Source organism: Eleutherodactylus coqui, chromosome 8 (genome assembly GCF_035609145.1).
Source record: "Eleutherodactylus coqui strain aEleCoq1 chromosome 8, aEleCoq1.hap1, whole genome shotgun sequence".
Classification (NCBI taxonomy): Eukaryota; Metazoa; Chordata; class Amphibia; order Anura; family Eleutherodactylidae; genus Eleutherodactylus; species Eleutherodactylus coqui.
Genome location: NC_089844.1, coordinates 87,457,022 through 87,478,963, shown reverse-complemented (window position 1 = coordinate 87,478,963; position 21,942 = coordinate 87,457,022). Strand labels below are relative to the sequence as shown.

At 41.6% G+C, this 21,942-nt stretch overlaps 1 protein-coding gene across 4 annotated transcripts in view; it reads left to right on the top strand.

Annotated features, from left to right (window-relative positions):
- TANC1 (tetratricopeptide repeat, ankyrin repeat and coiled-coil containing 1) overlaps positions 1 to 21,942 on the top strand; it is a 212,609-nt gene that overhangs the window by 121,182 nt on the left and 69,485 nt on the right. For all 4 annotated transcript variants that reach the window (XM_066575989.1, XM_066575991.1, XM_066575988.1 and 1 more), the window contains exons 6-9: positions 3,007 to 3,196; positions 12,425 to 12,685; positions 19,878 to 20,003; positions 20,805 to 21,086. In XM_066575989.1, coding sequence (XP_066432086.1) covers positions 3,007 to 3,196; positions 12,425 to 12,685; positions 19,878 to 20,003; positions 20,805 to 21,086 — 859 coding nt within the window. The remainder of the gene's footprint in view (positions 1 to 3,006; positions 3,197 to 12,424; positions 12,686 to 19,877; positions 20,004 to 20,804; positions 21,087 to 21,942) is intronic.

Sequence of the window (21,942 nt, the reverse complement as noted above, 5' to 3'; positions counted from 1 at the left end):
CCTTTAGACCTGCTCTCAGGCTAGGACACTTGGCCATTATACAGGCACAGAAATACATTCGAGGAACCTACTTACAGATTAGCCTATTTCCAGGCTTCACTATAATGGACTGACAGATGTCTTTTTACAAGGAATTAATTGTGGTACTTCTACAAGTCCGTACTGGAGCCAATGCGGAGATGCCAGAAAAGCGGTGATTGTCCACTGCACTACTGGAGGTCTTGTAGAAGCTCAGTTAATCAGTTGTAAGAGTCTCAGGTCTGTTTAATCCAATAGGAGGATTTGAAGAAGTAAACTGGAATCCACACGGTAATGTCTAACAGTTTATATCATGCAATACCTAGATATAGATAATAGGGCTTATAGGATCAGGTCTGGCTTGTTTGGATGACTTGCTCAAACGACCTTCAAATTACCCCCCGAGGGTATCCGTTATCTCCTGCTAAATCTGCTACATTTTGATCTTTGGACCATAGATGATGATACGTATTGAAATATTTGCATTGATATAGTGATGATCTGAGGGGTCTGACTGCTGGACCTTATTCTAATCACAAGAATGGGGGGCTCGAAGGTTGCTGAATGAATTGAGCGGCGGTCAAGCATGTCCATCACTGCTGCAATAATTTCAAAGCGGCTACCGGCGATAGATGGGTTCAAGCTCTCGGCTATCTCCAGCAGTCTTATTGAAATAAATGGAGAAACCGTGCATATGCTCCACCGCCGTTCCAGCACCTGGTTCTCATGAGCAATGGGGGTTCTAGCAGTCTGAACCTCACCAGTCCTGTGGAGAGGGAATACCTTTATTTTGTGGGGGAAACCTCTTTAAATGGGAACTGTTATGCTTCATGTCTCCTGTGGTGGCGCTCCAAGGAAACTGTGAGCTTCCTCTACAGATTGCATTTGAAATCCTAGTAGCAAAATACTCTGTGCTTCACCTTATGTTAGGGCCAAACAGTGACTTCAGAGGTCATGCATCCAAAGATCACTGTTTATCCTGTGACCCACAGGTCACAAAAACTTCACATTATGAAACCATTGACCCTCTATAGAGTGCAAGGTCACAGGACTACACAGCGGTTTTTGGTCACCCAATCCTTCTCGTCGCCAAAGTTACCATGTAGCCCCAGCCTTATTGTTGAGGGATGGGACACTTCCAAAAAGTAGGCAATTGTCCAAAGAGGGCAACCACTTTAAAAATTTTCTCATTTTATCAAAAACTCACTATGGATGTAGCAACATATCACTTAATTGTCTTTGTAAGCGTATTCAAAGTGATTGAGAATGGTCGTGCTACGCAAATAGAGAGTGCGGTGGTATGCTACACTGCTGAGACGGCGGGAAAGTTACTGATTGTTCCTCTGTATAAATATAAATTACTGATTTTGTTCCATTTTGCGAAGTTATTTAACTCCTTAAGGGCCAGGCTGTTTTGTACCTTAAGGATTGGACACTTTTTAGGGATTTTACTGCCCTTTTTTTCCTTTAGCAACCAAAATTATTTTGGTGCGTTTATTTTTCCATGAAATATAAGGCTATTTTTAAAATATTTTTTTCTCTGCCTTTTTTCAGATTTTTTTAATTGTGGCTAAAAAGCTAAAAAGAATCCTATTTTTAAATTAATGTATTTAGGGTAAAGTATGAGAATGGGTTCCTCATTTTGTTTCAGACGTTTTGATATATAATATGTATGGTTTCGGATTACAGCGCGCATATAGCAGTGGTCCTGGTTGGCGTCGGCTTTTCTTTTTTATGAATATATTTTTATTTTATCCTCTAATTTTTTTTACCTATTTATGTAACTATTTTTTTTACCATCTAAGACCTCCATGACATCATATAAGACCCTGCCCGGTCATTCAGGTGGTCTTTTTTCTGTAGTGACAATAGTTACTGGCAAAGCTGATCAGGGTCTGCTACGATCCTTCAGCTCTGCTGTGGCAGGGGAATTCCCAGCGGTCTTAGTACATAGCATTAGAGATGAGCGAACGTACTCGGTAAAGGCGATTTCGCAATCGAGCACCGCGATTTTCGAGTACTTCACCACTCGGGTGAAAAGTACTCGGGTGCGCTGTGGGGTGGGGGGTTGCAGAGGGGAGTGGAGGGTAGCAGCGGGAAACGGGGGAGCTCTCTTTCTCCCTCTCCCCCCCCCCCCCCCCCCTCCCCGCTGCAACCCCCCGCTCACCCACAGCGCACCCGAGTACTTTTCACCCGAGTAGTGAAGTACTCGAAAATCGCGGTGGTCGATTGCGAAATTGCCCTTACCGAGTACGGTCGCTCATCTCTACATAGCATTCATTGAGCGCTATGTACCGGGAAAGGAGATGACAGAAGCGGTTAAAAACTGCTTCTCCCTTCTCCTCTGGGTTCTGAGCTGTGACTAACAGCCGAGAACCCAACCTGTTCCTGCTTAATTGCAGAAGCAGAGGCTTTAATCCCACTCAGTATTTTTGTTATCGCCCGGGATTGAAACCCAGGACCAAACGCCGTATATTCACCCCGCTTATTCCTTAGGGTGTTAATATTCCATTTAGGCTTTTATTATTTCTGGAGCACCTTGATGATAACCAGCATGCAGTCACAACACAATAGTTGTAATCCAGCTTTCCTAGAGTCCTGAATGACAGATCTGCTTAGTTGTGTAGTGCTAACTTCCCTATTCTCATATCATTGTCAGTGGGCTGGTAAGTGGGTGACCACCTCTGTCAGAGTTGAAATGCTGGATACATTGTCACCCAGCTTTCTCTGAACTGGGTATAACAAAGTAAGAGTTTGATACAATGATTACTTTATGGGGTAACCTCTTTTTACGGAAAGCTCTGTCTTCTGCAGTTGCCTGTAGGGGCCGGAACAGACTTGTGGTGTTGGATAGGAAAAAATTATGACTCTAAAATAGCCTAAGTGATATATTGGTGCTAATAACCTGATGACACAAGGGGAGAGAAATAATCTTTGTTACTCGGTCCCGTATATACACTATGGTAATTAGTTGTTGATTTCCTGCAGTGTACAGTGACAAGTCACGGGATAAGTCCCTGCTCAACGTTGACAAACAGCACGACCTCCCCGAGCACCGCCAGTCCTTGCTCCACTCTGAACAGCTGCATCAGTAAAACTGCCCCAAACAGAACTAGTCCCAGCGGGACCATCAGCAGCCCCAGCTCCACCCTGGAGAGCAAAGACAGCGGCATCATAGGTAAGACAGCCAGGTGTCCTTCATACGGTCGTTCACTCTTACACTACTTATTATGTTTGGATGTGCCTGTTCTAGTGATGTAAAGCTGTATTACTATATTCTGCATGTACTTGATATGTATGGAATTTTTTTATATGACCCCTTCTTATCAGCCGCACATGGCATCTGGGTTAAGTAGATGTCTCACCGGTCAGCGATGACCCATGCACAGGTTGAGGCGCTCTGTTTTCCTCCCTTTTAATCATTTACTTGCTTGATCGTAGTCCATTGGCTGCTCCAACAGTGTTGTTGAATTACCTCATTTACCCTTTCATTGCATTGCTCTTTATTTCACTGCATGGGTGCTTAGGACACCTCTATACAGATCCTAACAGTTTGCTTGCGTGACTAGACCGGGGCTTTACATTGCTGCATAGGATCTATGATACTTGAACCAACAAGTCTTTCAGTGCAGCTACATGTATGTGCTAAATGTCTTGCACACATTTAACTCCTTGGTGGATTTGTCTCCTGAGATGTAGGTTTACTTTACTATGGTAACTTACCTTCCACTGTTTTCTGTAATGCTGTGCACGGAGATATTGATGCACTTCTTTTTTTATAGTAGATCATTATTTCACATCTTCTTATGGTTTAGACATGAAGCGTATTAGGCATATTTATATTATATCCACTTTTACTCAGCCTTGACTGAAGAGGATAGTTTAAGCATAGATTAAAGGGGTTGTTTAGGGTTAGATTTCCCCTCCAAGACAATGCTCTACCTCTCCACAGGTTGTGTGTGGTGTTGCATCTTAAAGCAACTCTTCGGTTCGGCACAAACAAAGTTGGCCAAACTACTTTTTTGATAACCTGATGCGCACTTTGTATTAGTATGCATGGGTAGTCTAAGACACTGCATGCCGCTCTGACTGGCCAGTGCTGCTTACATGGGTATTGCTGGCCAATCAAAGCTATATGTAGTGTCTTACAAACCTTTTATTAGTATGCATCATTAATCTATTAGGTAATTGGAGAAGTGGTGCGGCCATCTTTAGTTGTCCAGGACCGGAGGGTCACATTAACGTTATTCACATAATTGGAACTGAGCTGCAATACCAAACATGGCCCATGGACAGGAGGGGTGCTATTTTTGAAATAAAGCATCCATGTTTTTCTAATCCTGGACAAGCCCTTTAAGGCCACGGTTATATGGACAATAAGGAAGTAGTACTTTGGAAACTATGCAAAATGTAGCTGCTGGGAATGTGATTCCTAAAGTCACAGCTATGTAGATTTCTCTAATATTAGTTGGTTTAAACATTCGAGAAAGTATCTTTGCATAAGCCTCCTCTTGTCTCGTACCTCAGCAACTATTCAGCTTCTCTATGGGGCACCCTCCTTATCAACTCTGCAGAGGTGTAATGAGCCCAAACTTGAGCCCAGGTTGCAGACGTCCAATAGTATCAGTCAAACACTTACTTCCACACACTATTTTTATATTTTTTTGTCTCTGCATGAAATTATCATTTTAGTAATAGAATATACTGTGTGTGTTTACTCTTCTTTTATTATTTCCGTCATGTATTGGGTGATTACTAGAGATGAGCGAGCATACTCGGAAAAGCACTACTCGCTCGAGTAATTTGCTTTATCCGAGTATCGCTGTGCTCGTCCCTGAAGATTCGGGTGCCGGCACGGAGCGGGGAGCTGCAGGGGAGAGCGGGGAGGAACGGAGGTAAGATCTTTCTCTCCCTCTCTCCCGCCCGCTCTCCCCTGCTCCCCGCTGCGACTCACCTGTCAGCCGCAGCGGCACCCGAATCTTTAGACCCGAGCACAGCGATACTTGGATAAAGCCAATTACTCGAGCGAGTAGTGCTTTTCCGAGTACGCTCGCTCATCTCTAGTGATTACCAAAACACATGGCTTGCCAATGAAATGTAAATCTCTCTTGGGTTCAATCAATGGACACATTTGATATCTCGGAGTTATCAACGAAGATTCTAAATGAGGACATCTGTAAATTATATATGCTTCATCCAGTTAGACTGTAGATCCCTCAGTACACATAGAATCTTCCTTTGTTCTCTACATTTATGGTTACTCCATTGTGACATCTCTGGAAAATGCTAATTTTTTATGCAGAGAGCAGAAGGCATGCTTTGTGGTATAGTTATACTTTTAGAGAGAGAATCCTGGTTTCTTTGAAATTTACTTCCATGTGACCATAATTTCTGTCCTATATCAATGCAGATGTCGGTCTGGATCAGCCCAGTGGCTTCATGTACCGCTTGTTTGCACTTTAAATAGAAATCCTTTGTGCATCCATACTAATACTACAAAGCAAAAGTAACTGTTCTCTATCTGTTTGTTACCTCTTCACGGCTAAACCACTGAAGCGATTTTGATGAAATTTGTCAGGGAGATATTCCATTTTATCCTGAAGAAGAACCCAAGAGGTTCGCAAGGTCGCTATAACATCCTGTATTTTTGTTAACCATTAAAAGGTATCATATCTACAAGATTACGTGGTTCCTCTTGCTGGGAACAATCACAATATGCAGCAAAACACAGATTAGATTTAAAAAAAAAAAATACTAATTCCGCGAAATTGCAGGTAACAAACTAGTTGCTTATATATTCTGTCCCATCGCTACCTTGAATAGTTCAGGAATTGATATGTAGGTTTCTAGTGTGTTTTCAAGGCTTTCTAGCTAACAGGATCCTGATGTGACTTTGCCAACTTGTGGGTAACTACGGTTAGCCTGCGAGTGCTCTTGTTTTTGCTTGTCCTTCCCAGTGGTCTCAGCCCTCGCCATTGGCCTGGTTCTTTGCCGGCTCTCAAAAGCACCATAGGAGTCACTTTATATAGTGTAAAGAGATATGAAATATAAGACGCACCGGGTGTGTGACATTGGAGGATGTCTAACCAATATCCAAGGAAGCCCAATAAATCCTTGTACGAACCACCAATTCGTCCTTTTAAACTTATTATAAGAGTCAGCAGCCACTCCAATCAACCTTAACAACACCGTGGAAATTTAATTTCATAAATAGAAAAACAGAGCAAAGCGCTTAGGGCTAGATGATAGCTGGATAACACCCAGTATAATCGTGAAGGATAGTTATACTCACATGAAGAGGGTAGGGAGGGTTAGAATAACACAAGGCACCCTTCTAAATCCAGGAATTCATCAAATATTCACCAGGCAGATGGAGGCAACCAGTTCACCAGGAATGGTATCTTTATTGAAGCCATATCTGCTCAATGCATTTCGGGAAAATCATACATAATTTCTATCGTTAGGAGGGTTATAATAGCACAGCTGTGGCATCATAGTCAGGTTTGGGTGTAGTCGATGTCAGTACAAATGTACCAACTTCAATTCAGGCTTTAGAAATCCTTGAATGAACGGAGATAGCCACGCAGCAGCTTACCGCAGCAGTTTCCAACCTGAAACGAGTTCCTGTCCGTAGGAAAGCCATCTCGGTTCTTTCAAGGATTGCTCACAATCGGGGAAGACTGAATTGAAGTTGATAAATTTCTACCGACACTGACTGCACCCAAACCTGACTCCATCTCCGCTGTTATAACACACCTGAGGAAGGGGATGATGTATGATCTCAAAATGTGTTGAGAAGATAGTTGAGATTTGGTTTCAATAAAGATACCATTCCTGGTGAAGCAGTTGCTTCCATCTGCCTGGAAAATATTTGATGCATTCCTGGACTTAGGGGGGTGCCTTGTGGTATTCAAACCTTTGCCCTCCTTTATGTGAGTACAACTATCCATGATTATCCTGAGTGTTATCATCTAGCCCTAAGCGCCTTTGCTCTGCTTTTCAATTTTTAATCTCCCCTAGCAGTGGTCTGGTTCTTTGCCAGTTTTACCCTCTACCAATAGCTTGATTTTTTTTTTTTTGCCAATGCCCCACCACCACCAGAGGCTTGGTTGCTTTCTGGCTTCCCCCTCTACCAGGGGCCTGATTCCTTGCAGGCTTCCCCCTGCCGCTAGTGGACCCGTTGCTTGCTGGCTTCCCCCACTATTAGTGGCCTGCTTCCTTTCTAGCTTGCCCCTGTAATATTGGCTTGGCTGTTTGCTGCCTCCACCCATCCCGCTATCAGTGGTCTGGTTGTTTGCTGGCTTTTCCCCCTCCACCAGTGGCCCGGATGCTGGCCGGCTTCCCCCACCAGTGGAATGAAGGTTCTATTATGAAATTCTGAATAGAAACAAATTCACAACACCACTTTTTGCATTTTAGGGTATCTAACTGCTGTCACATTTGAGTATGTCCATACAGCTATGTCCTTTCTCATTATAAATACATTATGCCTTTAGTGTAAATTGGACTGGGATTCTCAGTGGTAACAGGCTAGTTCACAAGAGATAAAGGAGATGAGCCTGTTTCCATTTGATTTTAAAAGCCAATTATCACCTCTATATTCTTTTACCTTATCTGTAATTATTGCTGGCAGTGAACATATTAAAATGTGCAGAAGGAAAGAACGTCTCTGCGGACCCCTGGGAGCAGAACTGCAACACATTCCTACAGCTAAATTTATGGCTCCTGAAACAAGACCCCTCTTTTCTTCCAGGCAGTTTCTCGTTGAACAGGTCACCAAAATATTTCTGACCCTCCATAACTGCAAGTTCCCCTTTGTGATATTGTAGTGCAATAATTCGTCCGCCCCTAAAACCCATGAATCGGGGGGCCAGAACATTTGCACATAAAATCTGTTTGCTGCTTTTGACAAAGCAAGGATATAGAGCACAGGGGATTATCTGGCCAGACTGACTAAATTGAAGATTATGTTTAGGGATTTGGCACATGTACGCAGTATATTAAGAGCGTAAAAAAAAAAATAAAAGCTGAGGAATAAAAGCCGTTTTGTACATGTAACAGGAAAGGGACAAACATACAGCGATACATTGAGAAGATACATTTTCTAGTATGTGTTTGTTTTGCAATACTAGATTTCCGTTCCTGGTTGGCATTGATATATGAAGCATTTAGAAAAATGTAACCATAAAAATAATGATAGAGCTCATAAAGTTTTTCAATGACTCTGGAATTCCCCAAGTGCTCAAGCAAGCCAACTCCATCATCTAAGGAAGATTATTGCTTGTCGGCGTTGACACTTCTGTAGGAACAGTCCATGTAAGGACCAGATATATTGGCAGAATCCTAGAGAGAAAAGGGAGGGAAAGAAAAAGGGGGGCAATAGTTTAGGGGCGTTCACCGCCCCGTCCTCTGGTTCACTCCTGGTAGCAAGATATGGATTATGTGATTGAAAGTGTATGTCTAATAGATACACTTTTTAATATGTGACGGAAGAGGTGATTACGCGGCTGTTACTAATATTATTTAGGACTGAGGCTCTGTTCTCTTGCTTATACTGCTAATTAGAAGGAATCCAGCGGTCAGACATGCATGGTTGTTGCCTTAGCGTTTTTGTTTCCCTATGTTCCAACGGGTTGGGAATGCTGTGGATTTGAAGAGGTGAAATCCGTACTGAAAATGTGCAGCATAAATTGAGATGCTTTGGGTTCCATATGGAATTTTTCCATACAGTCTGGACAAGATATATATTTTTTTAAATCTCATCCACATGGTTTATACCAGTGTTCCCCAACTCCAGTCCTCAGGGACCGCCAACAGGTCAGGTTTTCAGGATTTCCTCAGTGTTGCACAGGTGATGTAATTATTGTCGGTGCCTCAGACATTGCCAAGGGGTTCTTACCATAGGATATCCTGAAAACATGACCTGTTGGTGGTCCCTGAGGACCAGAGTTGGGGACCCCTGGTTTATACGGTGAGCGTATTTTCCACCTCTAAAATCCACCTCAAAATTTGCGGTTCTCGGAAGTGGTTTTTGGAGCAAATGCGCATACAGAATTTGCCCTGTCAATGGCAAAATTCATGTGCGGAATTCCATCGCAGGAAGTCCTATTTCAACATCACAAAGTGACATGTCATTTATTGATGCGGAAATGTGATTTTCCGCGCATGAATTCCTTGCTTGGATTTTGCCCATTGCCAGCACATACGTCGAGTGTGGATTCTCTCCAAAAATTGCTGCAAAAAGCCAAGTATTTAAATGCGGTTTTCGAGGCGGAGTTCAACACGGAAAACTCTGAGGTGAATTCTGCCATGTGAGCATACCCTAAATGTTGTGGATTTTTCACACGAAAAAGCCACAGCATTGCTACCCCATGGGAACATACACTTGGGCTAGGACTACATGGCGACAAGGCTTGCGGAACTGCAAGTTGCGTAAAAGTCACACAAATTGCTGTCCCGTAATTGATTCAAAGCTGTGATTTGGGGGATAAAAGCAGACAAATTGCTGTGAGGTCATGTGAATTACATTGCTGTCGTTGGTGGGAAAAGTCACTTGCGACCTGACAGCAAAATCCAACTGAGCCTAATTTTCATTTTACACAGCTTGATTTTGAGTTGCGTCCCGCATACTGTTTCATCGCTGTTGGTAGCACCCCCCCCCCAATTCACGTGGGGTGATGTGCCCTCAACAATGATGATTCTTTTGTTCTATTTTTGTTTCCCACATGCAAGCATTGGCTTATTTGTAAGGTGGTCAGTGGCACCTTCACATGGCTTTGATCACTAAAACGAGTATTTTTTACTGGTCATCGGCCCTTAAGGCCCTTTGCACCTCTTTTTGTCCTCTATTACGACTCAATTATGGTTAAATATCGACCAATCTCTTGTTATACTTTGTACACAAATTTAAATTTCCAATTTCCCTGTGCCTTTAAGTGATCGTCTTGCTCTGGATCTTTCCACTCCATCCATTGCCCAAAATCAGCCTTCTTTGCATGTATTTACTAAGATGTAAAATAACATCCATTTCATCCAGCGCGCTGGGCAGACAAGGGGATCCTTGTTTGAGAGAGAAGGCTGCTCTTCAGTATCCAAGTCCTAAGTTTGTTGTTGGTAATTGAAATAGCTTTAACCCTAGTCCTTTCAATTAAGGTCAATCTGTAGCCATATTTCTAGCTGTAGTATTGTCTGACGAGTCTGACAAGACACATGGGGTGGAAGGCGTACACAACAACATATTTACTGCTGATATGGTTATTGATCTATATTGTGCAATGAGGATTGGTCACAATCTACTGTAAACAAAAGTGTGGTATTCCCAAGGGTTTCCATCTTATGTACAGGGCATGGAAATGATATCTGTATAAGGTTCCATCTCTTAAAGGGAGAAGAACTTGAGTAATGAAGGACAGTGTATCAATGAGTATGGCCCCATTGACGTTATATAGGAAAACATGTGGATCAAATCTTCTTTTTTTTCCATTGGAAAAAGGTGTTAATGATCAGCTGTGTGCACTTTTTTATTCATTCATTTGACATAATGGAAATGGCTCATATATACTGTACATAGGCCTATATTTCTTCTTAACAGTAACCTGTGCTTCAGCACTCATACACATTTAATTTCTGAAAAATTGCACTACTACTGTTTATACTAAGCATATAAAAATCCAAAGTTCTTAGCACACATTTTGAGCAAAACATGTGGGCCCAGCTGTCCTGTCCAGGGAAACCTTATTGGAAAAGTTCCTAACTCTACAAGACCTCTCTCTTTGGGCCAAAGGCCTCAAAATGAATTCTGGGAAAGCAGGATACCTGGCTGTATACTGTCGCTGAAGCACCTCCGATAGATGGGTAAATGGAGTGCACGACTAAAGTGAAGGCAGGTGCTCCTACACAACTGCACATGCAACAAAAAAAAGTCAGCGCTTCCAACAAATTAATAAAATGCAGAGGTGTACGTAAACCATGGCTTTGACAATATTCATATGTGAATAAAATTGCACAAGTATTGTTTGCACTAACTGCTTAAAATGCAAGGTTCTTGGCACATATTTGGATCAAAACATGTTGGCCCATCTGTCGCTTTCAGGTGAACCTTATTGGACAGGATCCTGACTCTAAAAGGCACCTCTCTTTGGACCCACATATTTTGATCGAAACATGCGCTAAGAAACTTGGATTTTTATGCACTTAGTATAGAAAATAGTTGTCCGTTTTATTTAGCTATTAAATGCATATGAGTGCTGAAGCATGTGTTTCTGTATTTGTTGCAGCCATGGCTTATGTGCACCATTGCATTTCATTTATTTGTTATTTTTTTATTCTTGCTTGTACATTTCACCTTATTAATAGCTCAAAATTGTTATACCATGTTTTGCAGCCTGCAGATGGCGTTACTATTGCTGCTGTTTGGGTAGGATCATCAGCAGCACATGCTATAAATGATTATTAGGGGAGAGCCCCACCTATCGGAAGAATGAGGGTCTTCTGACCCTTTTTTGACAAACCAATTCCAGTGATTAAGTATAGAGCTTATTGATTCTCTCCAACGAAATCTGAAGGAGTTACTGAAATATAAAAAGCTACTTTTTTCTTACTGTATACATATAATGTTCTATCAAAGCAGAACTGGTTGGAGAAATTGCGCCCTGTAAATGCCAGTTGTGTGTATTTGGGAGTTGAATTCTGGTACCTGACTCCTTAGACTTTTCTTCTAAGGAGTCGGTTCGGGGGTGCAGGAACATTTCTGAGGTCAGTCCTCCTGGGAAGGGCATATGTGACCAGTCTCCCTGATTGCTTCCAAGTTTTCTACAGCACAGTGTTAAATTACAGAGTGCAAATAGAAATACTGTTTTATGCATATCATCCCTGACACGGTGAATGGCAGTATGCTGATGACTTCAGTGGTCTTGATCCATAAGGGACAAGTGCTAAGAATGAATCGAGATCTGCTCGGTGCAGATCAGGGAGATGTTTGAAGATCAGAGTCATCTGGGTGTAATCAGCTATAGATATGTATTGTATACTTATTGCATTAGCCCGAAGGCTACACTGACAGTCCCACTTGTATCATGAGTGTAACAGCCACAGCCTATACTTTATTTATTTACATTCCTGTGATGTGAGAGCAGTTGTATCACTGTGGAGGAGTGAGATCTGAATGAGTTTCTGAGGAGTATTCCTGTTTAGTAGTCATTCTCCTGTATCTCTATAGAATGATTTCATCAGCCTTGGATTATAGGTAGTATAGGCACTGCATCCTGAGAGCAGCACTTTGGCACCCAGCAGCACAGCATCCTGCTGCTAACCACCAGTGTCATTTTCTTCTTACTTAAGGTTGGATATTGACTTATTGACAAGTTGCCTTCATTGAGCAAAACTTTTCATTGTCCTTCTATTTCAGCAACGATCACAAGTTCATCGGAGAATGACGACCGCAGTGGTTCCAGCCTGGAATGGAGCAAAGATGGCAGTTTGAGGACAGGAGGGCATCCGGGGATCATTCATGAGCGGAGAACAGATAATTGCTCACCAGTAGTGGAGGAGGAAACCTGTATTGCAGGAGAAAATTTGCCAAAAGTGGACCCATCTACTGGGGAAGGCCCAGTCTCCTACATGCAGAATTCCAACTCTTTAGTTATGCAACGACCAAACTCTGTGGCAGGTAAATACAAAGTGTTTATGGAGATGTTTGAGTGAATTACTGATGACCATAGAATTTGTTTTTCTTCAAAATGTCCTGTTTTCTGTTTGCATCCTCAGGCGTCTCAATAGCAAGTTCATGATTGCTGTGGTTGCATCTCTCCACCTTCTTGCTGCTTCTCTCCTCTTATCTGTAAATAGGTCATTGTAATTATGGTTATTGTTGACTCCATTCTTCCACTTGTGGTACAAAGATTGAATAGATATGCCTCTTGGTTAAATTGAGTCAAGCTGAGAAGAACAGAATGGAATATTTTTGTATGTCAACTTATGATTGACAAATCTGTCGAATTAAAGGGTTTGTCTATATTTAGAATAAAAGGGTCTACTTTTTTCCTGAAATAGACTCACTTTAGTTCATTGCTTCTGTCTGGTATTGGAGCTCAGCCTCCTTTGCCTGAAAAGGGGATGATCTAGAATACCAGTCCTGCTAAAACATTTTTACTTTAATTACTTTAAGATCATTCATTGATTGTCCTTTCAGATAATATATTGTAAATAAAATTTAAAAAGATCACTCCATAGTGTAGCATGGTCAGTTTCAAAAAGATAAAACCCTAGTAGGAAAGTTGATACTTGCACTGTTTGTACTCGGGCACAACGCATTAAAAGCCTGTACACAGCAGTAGCCTTGCCCATGACGGACCAGCAAAGCCTCCATGAGCTGCGTACCAAAGAGTAGGGCTAATTGAGAATGACAGGTGCGCTGGACAGGATGATCTAGTGTCCGGATTAAGGAAAACTTTATTGTGGAAATGCGTTGCCTTGTCAATAAAGAAGTTTTCTTCATTCTGACACTGGATCTTCCAGTCTAGCACAATTGTGTCATCCTAAATTATTCCTCCTCATCGGTACTTTTCAAAAAGGTTTGTCAAAATTTTGTCAGCTTTTTAATTCCGTTATTAAAAACAGATAAGGGCTCCATAGTTCAGAGGGTCCTCTTGGTAAAAGCAAAACAGCCAGATAGGATAGGAGTATTAATACCTGATACCTTAATACCAGTTGTGCTGTGGAACCAAACGGTAGCAGAGCTTAACACCCAGCCTTTTCTAGAAGGACCAAGAATGGAACCTCCATAAGAACGACAAGAGCAGAGAAAAGCCCCAGGATTCGCGAAGCAGCAGGACCACCTGAAGAGAAAAGCTTTAGTGAGAGCAACACGATTCAGTGTCCGACTGTCATTTTTGTCAAGCAAAATTCCTATTGATTTTGTTCTTGGGATGAAGTGTAGCAGAACTCCTCTTCAAGGTCATACTCCTTTATAGGCCCCCTTAACATAACATTGAGGAGAGGCACTCTCCGATACATCTTTTTATCGGAAAGCAGATTCTGATTTCGACACAAAGAAGAGGGAAACCATTTCTTAAGAAAACATTAGGAAATGTTATCCAGGAAAGTCACAGTCGCATGAGATGCACATAGATGCCGATGGTAGAAAAAGTCACATGTGATTTATGACCTTCCCCAAAATCCAACCGAGTTGAGTTTTCTGTGAGTGTTATGTCGCAGTTGTGTTAGGTTGCACGTGACAATGAAGGACCAAGAACAGAACCTCCATGTGAATGATGAGAGCATAAAAAAGTCAGAGGAATCCCAGAGCTGCTGGTGTGAACAGGACCCAACTGAAGAGGAGATCTTTATCAAGGGCAACACGTTTTAGTGTCAGACTAACACCTATAGATCTTGTGCTGAGATTTGATCAAAGAAGATATGTGGAAGAGCGGATCTCCATAACATGATGTGAATGGAGCCCTGCAGACATTACTCATTGGTCTCTCTTCTCCCCTCTGCTTGACCATATCCTTGGCAGTACAGTAGGTACCCAGAGGAAGGGTTCACTTTGCCCTTTAGGATTCTATGACAAATCAGCTTCCTCAAAACACTTTTTTATGAAAGCTAAAGCCATCCTGTATGTCAGTTTTATCGGATTTCTTCCGTACTTTAATTTAAAAAGTAAACGAACATCCAGCTTCAGTCGGCTTATGAAATGTGCCCAGAATGAATCTTCATTTAGCAGCTTGATTTTTATCTCTGCTTTTCCCGGAACAATAATTGAAGCTTCTTCTTCAGGTTTGATATTAGATAATGAATTCTACAAGGAATTGGCATTTCACGCCGTCTGCATTCTGAAATGTAATGACAGGAGGGGTTGAGGGAGGTGATTGAGTAGCGGAATTTGTCTTATTGCCCAGTTTTTAATTCTAACAGTGTTATGCGGTTGCAAGAAGTGCACATTTTGAATGTACTAATTGTCCTGCATTCCTCCAGGATGAGCTAGCATTACTGGGATTCAGTGTCTCTCTCCGGGGAGGGGATGGGATGATGAGAACTGAGTAGGTGTGTGTCAGCCGCTGTTTGTTTTCTCTGCCTAACTTGCTGACATATTAAACAGCAAATCTTGACACTCCGGTACTGAACGGCTGGGTGGCTTGTAGAAAGAAGAGATATGATTGAGGTGTTCAGGTTAAGGAATGGAGTAGGTAAGATGTGGCCACTTCCTGCATAGTGTTGATTCACATGTCAACAGATTCAGTTGTTAGGCCTGATGGCTTGATAAGCGCCACCTGCATTAGGTTGTGTTCACATTTGCTGACTTTGCCCATCATTAAAAATCTCAATTTCTTGGGAAGGGGAGGGGGGGGGGGGGGTGATTATTAGTGGGGCAATTGAACCATAAAAACATCCTGTATTCCAGAATATGGGCAAGCAGTCAGGTTGCTCAGGTGTTCTAGTCTATCAGCACAGTACTTTGCAAAAGTTTTAGGGCACTATTGCTTGCGTTTTTCCTGACAATGGCAGGGCTGAACCTGCAACCACAAGTGCAGCCATGCAATGCAATGATACGAGCGTTAATGATGCTCATGTAGGCAGGTGTGGCCTTAGGCAGCTGTGGAAAAAATGCTGCAAATGCTTTTAAAAACAGGAGCGTTAATAGTTTAATTTTGCTAACAGAGTGCAAAGTGAACAAACAAAATGAAAATCTAAATCAAAATATTTGATTTAGATTTCTCTTTTGTTCATTCACTTTGCACTTTAATTGACAAAAACAAACTATTAGCACTCATGCTTTTGAAAGCATTCTTACGTTGCAGCTTTTTAACAGCTGCCTAAAACGTTTGCAGAGTACTGTAGATTTCTGTTTTAGGAGTTCATTGCTTTCTGACGTGTTTTTGTGTTATAAAGACACTGCCCTTGATACATCCATATACACCTGTCCATTTTAAAGAACCTGGAAAGGAGTAAGAATGTCATGCCCGCAACTCCTAATTTCCATAGATGAGATCACGCATTCGTTTATACAGATGTACGTGATAAGGCGGCTTAAGGTGACATCAGTTTAATTGAACGTCTGCCCTTAAGATATGAGTCCTAGGAAAGTTTTGTGTCAAATTACACGTGTTTACGGCAGTCATCGCACTCTCCTGCCTACGGGTGGCTTACATGGGATAACGATCATCTAAATAGTCGCCATCGCTTATAAATTATTGCTTGTGTTCTTTTACACAGAGCAAATGTGCACTTGTTTAATTTTGTGATCGTTGAAAAAATTGTTGGGGGCATTTGTAATGGGCTGAAATATCGTTCATCGACTACTTAGGGGGCCGTGAGTTTTTTTTGGCAGTTGAGTATTTGAAATTGCAACCCCTCCCCAATGCACTCTCATTGGTTGCTGAGTCCGCTGAACGTAGATAAATACATGCAAGCGATCTTTGAGTAGTTGCTTAAATCATTGCCCGTTAGCACAAGTCGATAATTAACCAGCGACTATTTTTAGGTGATCTGAAACCAGGCAATTAGAGAATGAATCCTCACGCATTACCAGGTTGGTGGCCGTGTTTACACGAAACAACTGTTGCTTGCGTTTGCTCTATTGTGAGACTATTTGGATGATGGTTATCCTGTGGAAAGCAACTCTGATTCCTGGTAACCTTTCAGATTTTAGTATCCATAGTGAAATTTTATAGTTTGGAGTTCAACTTTTTGCATGCCTTCGCAAAATAGACAATACATAGATTTTCTGTATTCACCCAGCACAAGATATAATTTGGTCATTGTTGGATTTAGCCAACCTTAATATAGATTATGATTAACCTCATGGTATTCTGGTTTGTCTTGGAGGTATGGTTCATTGGCTGCTTTTGAAAACCATTCTACCAGGGTCTACTATATTAGCTCATTTAGTGTTATTGAAGACTATATTTTCGTGGTCTGAATGACCTTGCAGTCAATCATGGTTGGTCTGCCAGGCTTGGATTGCTCATTGTTTTGGCCATTCCTATTGTAACATGATACTTGCTGACCAGAAAGTATACATTGCATATGTTAATTGATATCCTAGACCAGTGGTTCTCAAGTACCTCCAACAGGTCATCACTTGAAGATACCCTATGGCAATGTCAGAGGCATTGACAAATAATTAAATAACTTGTGCAATACTAAGAAGATCCTGAAAACATTATCTGTTGGGGGTACTTGAGTAATGGAGTTGAGAAAAACTGTTCTAGACTGATCATAGCTGTAGGGCATAACTTTGCTTTCTTTGTATGACCCTATGGTTCACCAGTCATTATTTAGTCATCTGGTTGACAATGTGTGGTAATCTGTAAATCAGCAGACATTGAAAGCCTTTACATTCATTCCCTCCTGCCAATGAGAGGGTTGTCTGGGCTTCAAATATATTTTTACTGCTTGTCAATTAAAATAGTTAATGGTGGCTAGTTGACACCTTGTCATGTAACATCTAAGCAGCTCAAGTCAACAACCAAGAGGTTGACTGATTTTCACTCTTTGAATTTAGTAACTTTAGAAGGGAACCAAAGTTTATAGGCATCATCAAAGTCAATGTTAGGGTTTCCTGGTCTTCAAAGCTGCATAAAATTTACAATAAGTGGTCAGACGTTCCATTTGAGTAGCTCGAATGCCTATTTTGTTGGATATACTTTTTGCTAAAGAAACCAATAGGGCCATTGCTTACATTTTCCAGAATAATCTGACTGTAATATTATTGGAATCCCGGCAGGGGAACATGTTCAGCTGAGCCAGGACACACCAAACATTCATCCTATGAATTAAACAGAACACATGATACATACTTTTATGGAGATATGTTTGACTTTGTGAACAGCGACCAAGATCACAGGATAGTTGAGGTTGATGTCAGCTTGATAAATGTTTGCGGATTTTGCACAGTTCAAACAAACGTAATGCCACCTAGTTAATACAATAATAAACCGTACATGTTTCTTAGATGGAGGATAGAAATAACACCACTTATGACATGCTGGCCATGAGAACAGCGATGAATGATAATGGGTTTATCTAACCCGTGCAGACCACCCACTCTCACAGTGAAGAGGGTAGTGAAAAGGAAAACTAGCGAGGGATAGAATGCAGGACATACTGTTTTCTGGATTTAGACGGTCTGAAGTGGCTTTAAATATGTTTCCGTTCTCTCCACCCAAAACCAAAATCACGGTGTTGGTTGAAGTTAGTTGACTATAATCAAATAGAAAAATATTACTTTGTCCAGATTCTCTGTTTTGCCTCCTTGTCTTGTCCCATAGTGAGTCCTTTTTTTTCAACATATAGAAAAAAAATGTAATACATATTAATGTGGAGCTGGCATTGTAGTCAGACAATCAAGAACTTTACTTTCTTTTTGGAAAAAAAAAGTGTAATTGTCTGCAATAATGAACTAAGTAACATGATTGATTTGTAAGGAGTAGTAATGCTCAAAGTCTACACTATTCTACAAAAAGTAATTGGACACCTGAGCAAGAATCAAAAGTAGTACTTATTTCCATATGTTAATACTGACTGGGGCTCCTTAGGCCCTAATGACATCAGATACTCTCCGTGACATACTTTCTACTAATGTCTGATACACTTCAGCTGGTATTTCCCTCCATTCATTCTGTAAACGCCTGGTGAGTTCCCTCAAGATGGATGCTGTTCATATTTCCTAACTCGATGTTCCAGTTCATCCCAAAAATGTTCAGTAGGGTTCAGGTCGGGACTCTGTGCTGTCCAATTGTGGAACATACAAATCCTCGAACCTTCGTAACACAGCATTGGATTTGAGACAAGGTGCGTTGTCTTGTTGGAAGTATGACCGACCATTCCCAGAGTATTGCCACATTGTCGGCAACACGTTATTGTCTAGAATATCAAGGTACACCTCCATTTTTATGGTTCTTGCTACAAAAGGCAACAGACAGACCATTACACGTAAAACATCACCAGACCATAACAGAACCTCCACTGTACTTAACTGTTGGCACAACGCACTTGGGTGAAAGGCATTCCCCAGGCTTCCCAAACCCAGGTACATCCATCTGATCTAAAGATGGAGTAGCGCGATTGTTGACTCCATAGAACGTTTTTCCATTGCTTAACTGTCCAGTGACGCTTCTTTCACCATTGCAGACTGGACGAAGCATCGTGCTTCATAATGGATGACTTGTGTGCAGTGGTATAACCCGTAGATACAATAGCTTACAGTTCCCATAACACACTATGGCCAACGCCTCCAAGAGTCTGCATCTTCTGTAACATAGGTTAGGACACGTGACATTCTAATAAGGCATGATCCATTCTACTGATAGGGGTGTCCAAATACTGTTGGTAGTATAATGTATAATGGCTGCACAGATTTTCCAGTAAACCACTTTGTTGGGCTACCGTTTGGTTGAGCTGCCCTTTAAATGTACACACTCGAGAAGGCCATCTGATTGATAATAGGGCTTACATGACAAGCTGAGTGCTGAGTGATTTGTCCTTTCTGCTTATCTTACCTGCTGGTTTATGCAGCCATAGCCTAAACCTAGCAGGCCTGATTTGTACTTTTTTTTCACATTTATTCTCAAGTCATGGATTTCTTATTCACTTATAGCACTTTATTATGTGTGTAAATGCTGTTTATTAGTTGTTTGCACTTTCCCAAATTTAGGTTTTGTTATTTGATTGTAATGTAGTCTAGTTTATCGTTTCTACTGGGTTTATAGGCTGTGTCCATGTGTTCTTGTTTTGCAAAAGATGTGGTCAAATTATGACGAAATTACAACAGGTGGACATAGTCTTAATAGTTGACCATCATTTTGGACTGTGAAATGGTTAAAAAAAAAACTTTTGTTGTTCATTCTTTTTGTTTCTAGCTACGAGTTCTACAAAACTGGAAGACTTGAGTTATTTAGATGTTCAGAGAAACGCACCGCTGAGAACATCAATTCGAATGCCATGGCATAACACAGCCGGGACCCGTGTACAACAGGAAATCAAAGGTTGGTTTTATTAGTGGTCTGCACCAGTACCTATCAATAAAATTCATCTTGAGAACATACTGTACAGCTACCCTCATACTGCTGGAAGAAGCTACAAGATAATTTGTGAGCAACGTTGAGAAGATGGGGCCCGATCCAGGTGCTGAGGATACTTTTTAGCCTGCTTCTACCTCTAGACATGCAGTAGGTGTACTATGCCATCTGCCACTCGTATGGGGGGACTGGGTGCCCACTCCTGGCTTAAGCCGACCATGGGAATACACTTTCTTCTCTGTGGGTCAATCTGAGCCTGTCCGCACTGTTAATGGACCCTTATGTTTTTCAGATGCATTTTTGTACTTGTATGTATAAAAGTAGCAATTGTTGACTTTTGAGACCACTCGTTTTATCCATGGTTGGTGGCAAGTTCATGTGCAGTCAATGTATTTTGAGTCTCAGTTAATGGTAAAAACCATTCTACTTCATCCTCCCACTTAGAGGTCTTCCCCTAAGCAAAGTCTGTTACGAAAGAAACTGAACTTGGCAAATGAAACTAGGTTAGTTTTCACACATCATGCCTTTCTCGCACTTGACTGCTCTTGGCAGTCTCAGAATAAATTGGCACTATGTACTGGTGCCCCTGTAGTCCACTTTTTAGATGTTGTGTCATTTGCTGGAGTTTGATCATATTGCCTGATTTTACCTTAACCCTTAACTATTCTGCACTACATTGACACTTTTTGATTTTTTTTTCTGGTCCTTTCTATGGTAAGTGAAGGGTTACCATTTTCTCTTTTGTGATTATTTTTATCCTTTTTGCAGCTCGCTTTGTCCCCTACAAGCCACAGGACATTCTGCTGAAGCCGCTGTTGTTCGAGGTGCCAAGTATAACAACAGACTCAGTGTTTATTGGAAGGGGCTGGCTCTTTCAGGAGATAGAGGAAAAGCTGAGTTGTTCAGAGCTGCCGGAGAACCGGGGAGTCGTGATTTCTGGCAGTGTTGGATTTGGAAAGACAGCAATAATTTCTAAGTTGGTGGCACTCAGCTGTCATGGGACCCGAATGAGGCAGATTGCCTCAAATAGCCCTTCTTCATCTCCCAAAGGTTCGTTAACAATGATATAGACTAGTTCTCAAATGACGTTATATATAACATCGTAAATTTTATATATATATATATATATATATATATATATATATATATATATATATATATATATATATATATATATATATGTATAAATAAAACTTGACATGGTGATTTAAAAATGGCCACCCATTTATTTTTACTAAGCCCTAAATTGCTTATTGGCTTGTTATATGTTGATATTACCCAGTTTTGGGCTATTCCTCACTAAAGATCACCAGTCTACCATCAGGGCTGCTGATTGTATCTTTTTTATTTTATCTGCTCCATCGGATTTTCCCTCAACTGGTATCCTTCTGCTTAGGTGGTTCTGGCTCTCGTAGCTTAGGTAGTTAGTATAACATCTTTAGCTAGCTATCTTTGGTGTGATTCTACATCCAACTATGTGGTTTGGTTACCACCCTCCTTAGGGCTCATGTCCACGGGCAAAATAAGAATTAAAATCCGCAGCGGATTTTAACTCTTCTTCTGCCCGCGGATCCGCACCCCATAGGGATGCATTGACCACCCGCGGGGTAGATAAATACCCGCGGATGGTCAATAAAAGAGATTTAAAAAAAAATGCTGCATGAAAAAATCTGGACCATGCTCCATTTTCATGCGGGTCTCCCGCGGGGACGGCTCCCGCGGGCTTCTATTGAAGCCTATGGAAGCCGTCCGGATCCGCGGGAGACAAAAATCGGGATTTACTCACACGCTCCGTTTCTTCTCTTCGCGCGGCGCCATCTTCTCTCCGTCGTGGCCGGATCTTTTTTCTTCGGGACGGCGCATGTGCGGGGCACGTCACCGACGTCATCATGCGCATCCGCCGAGC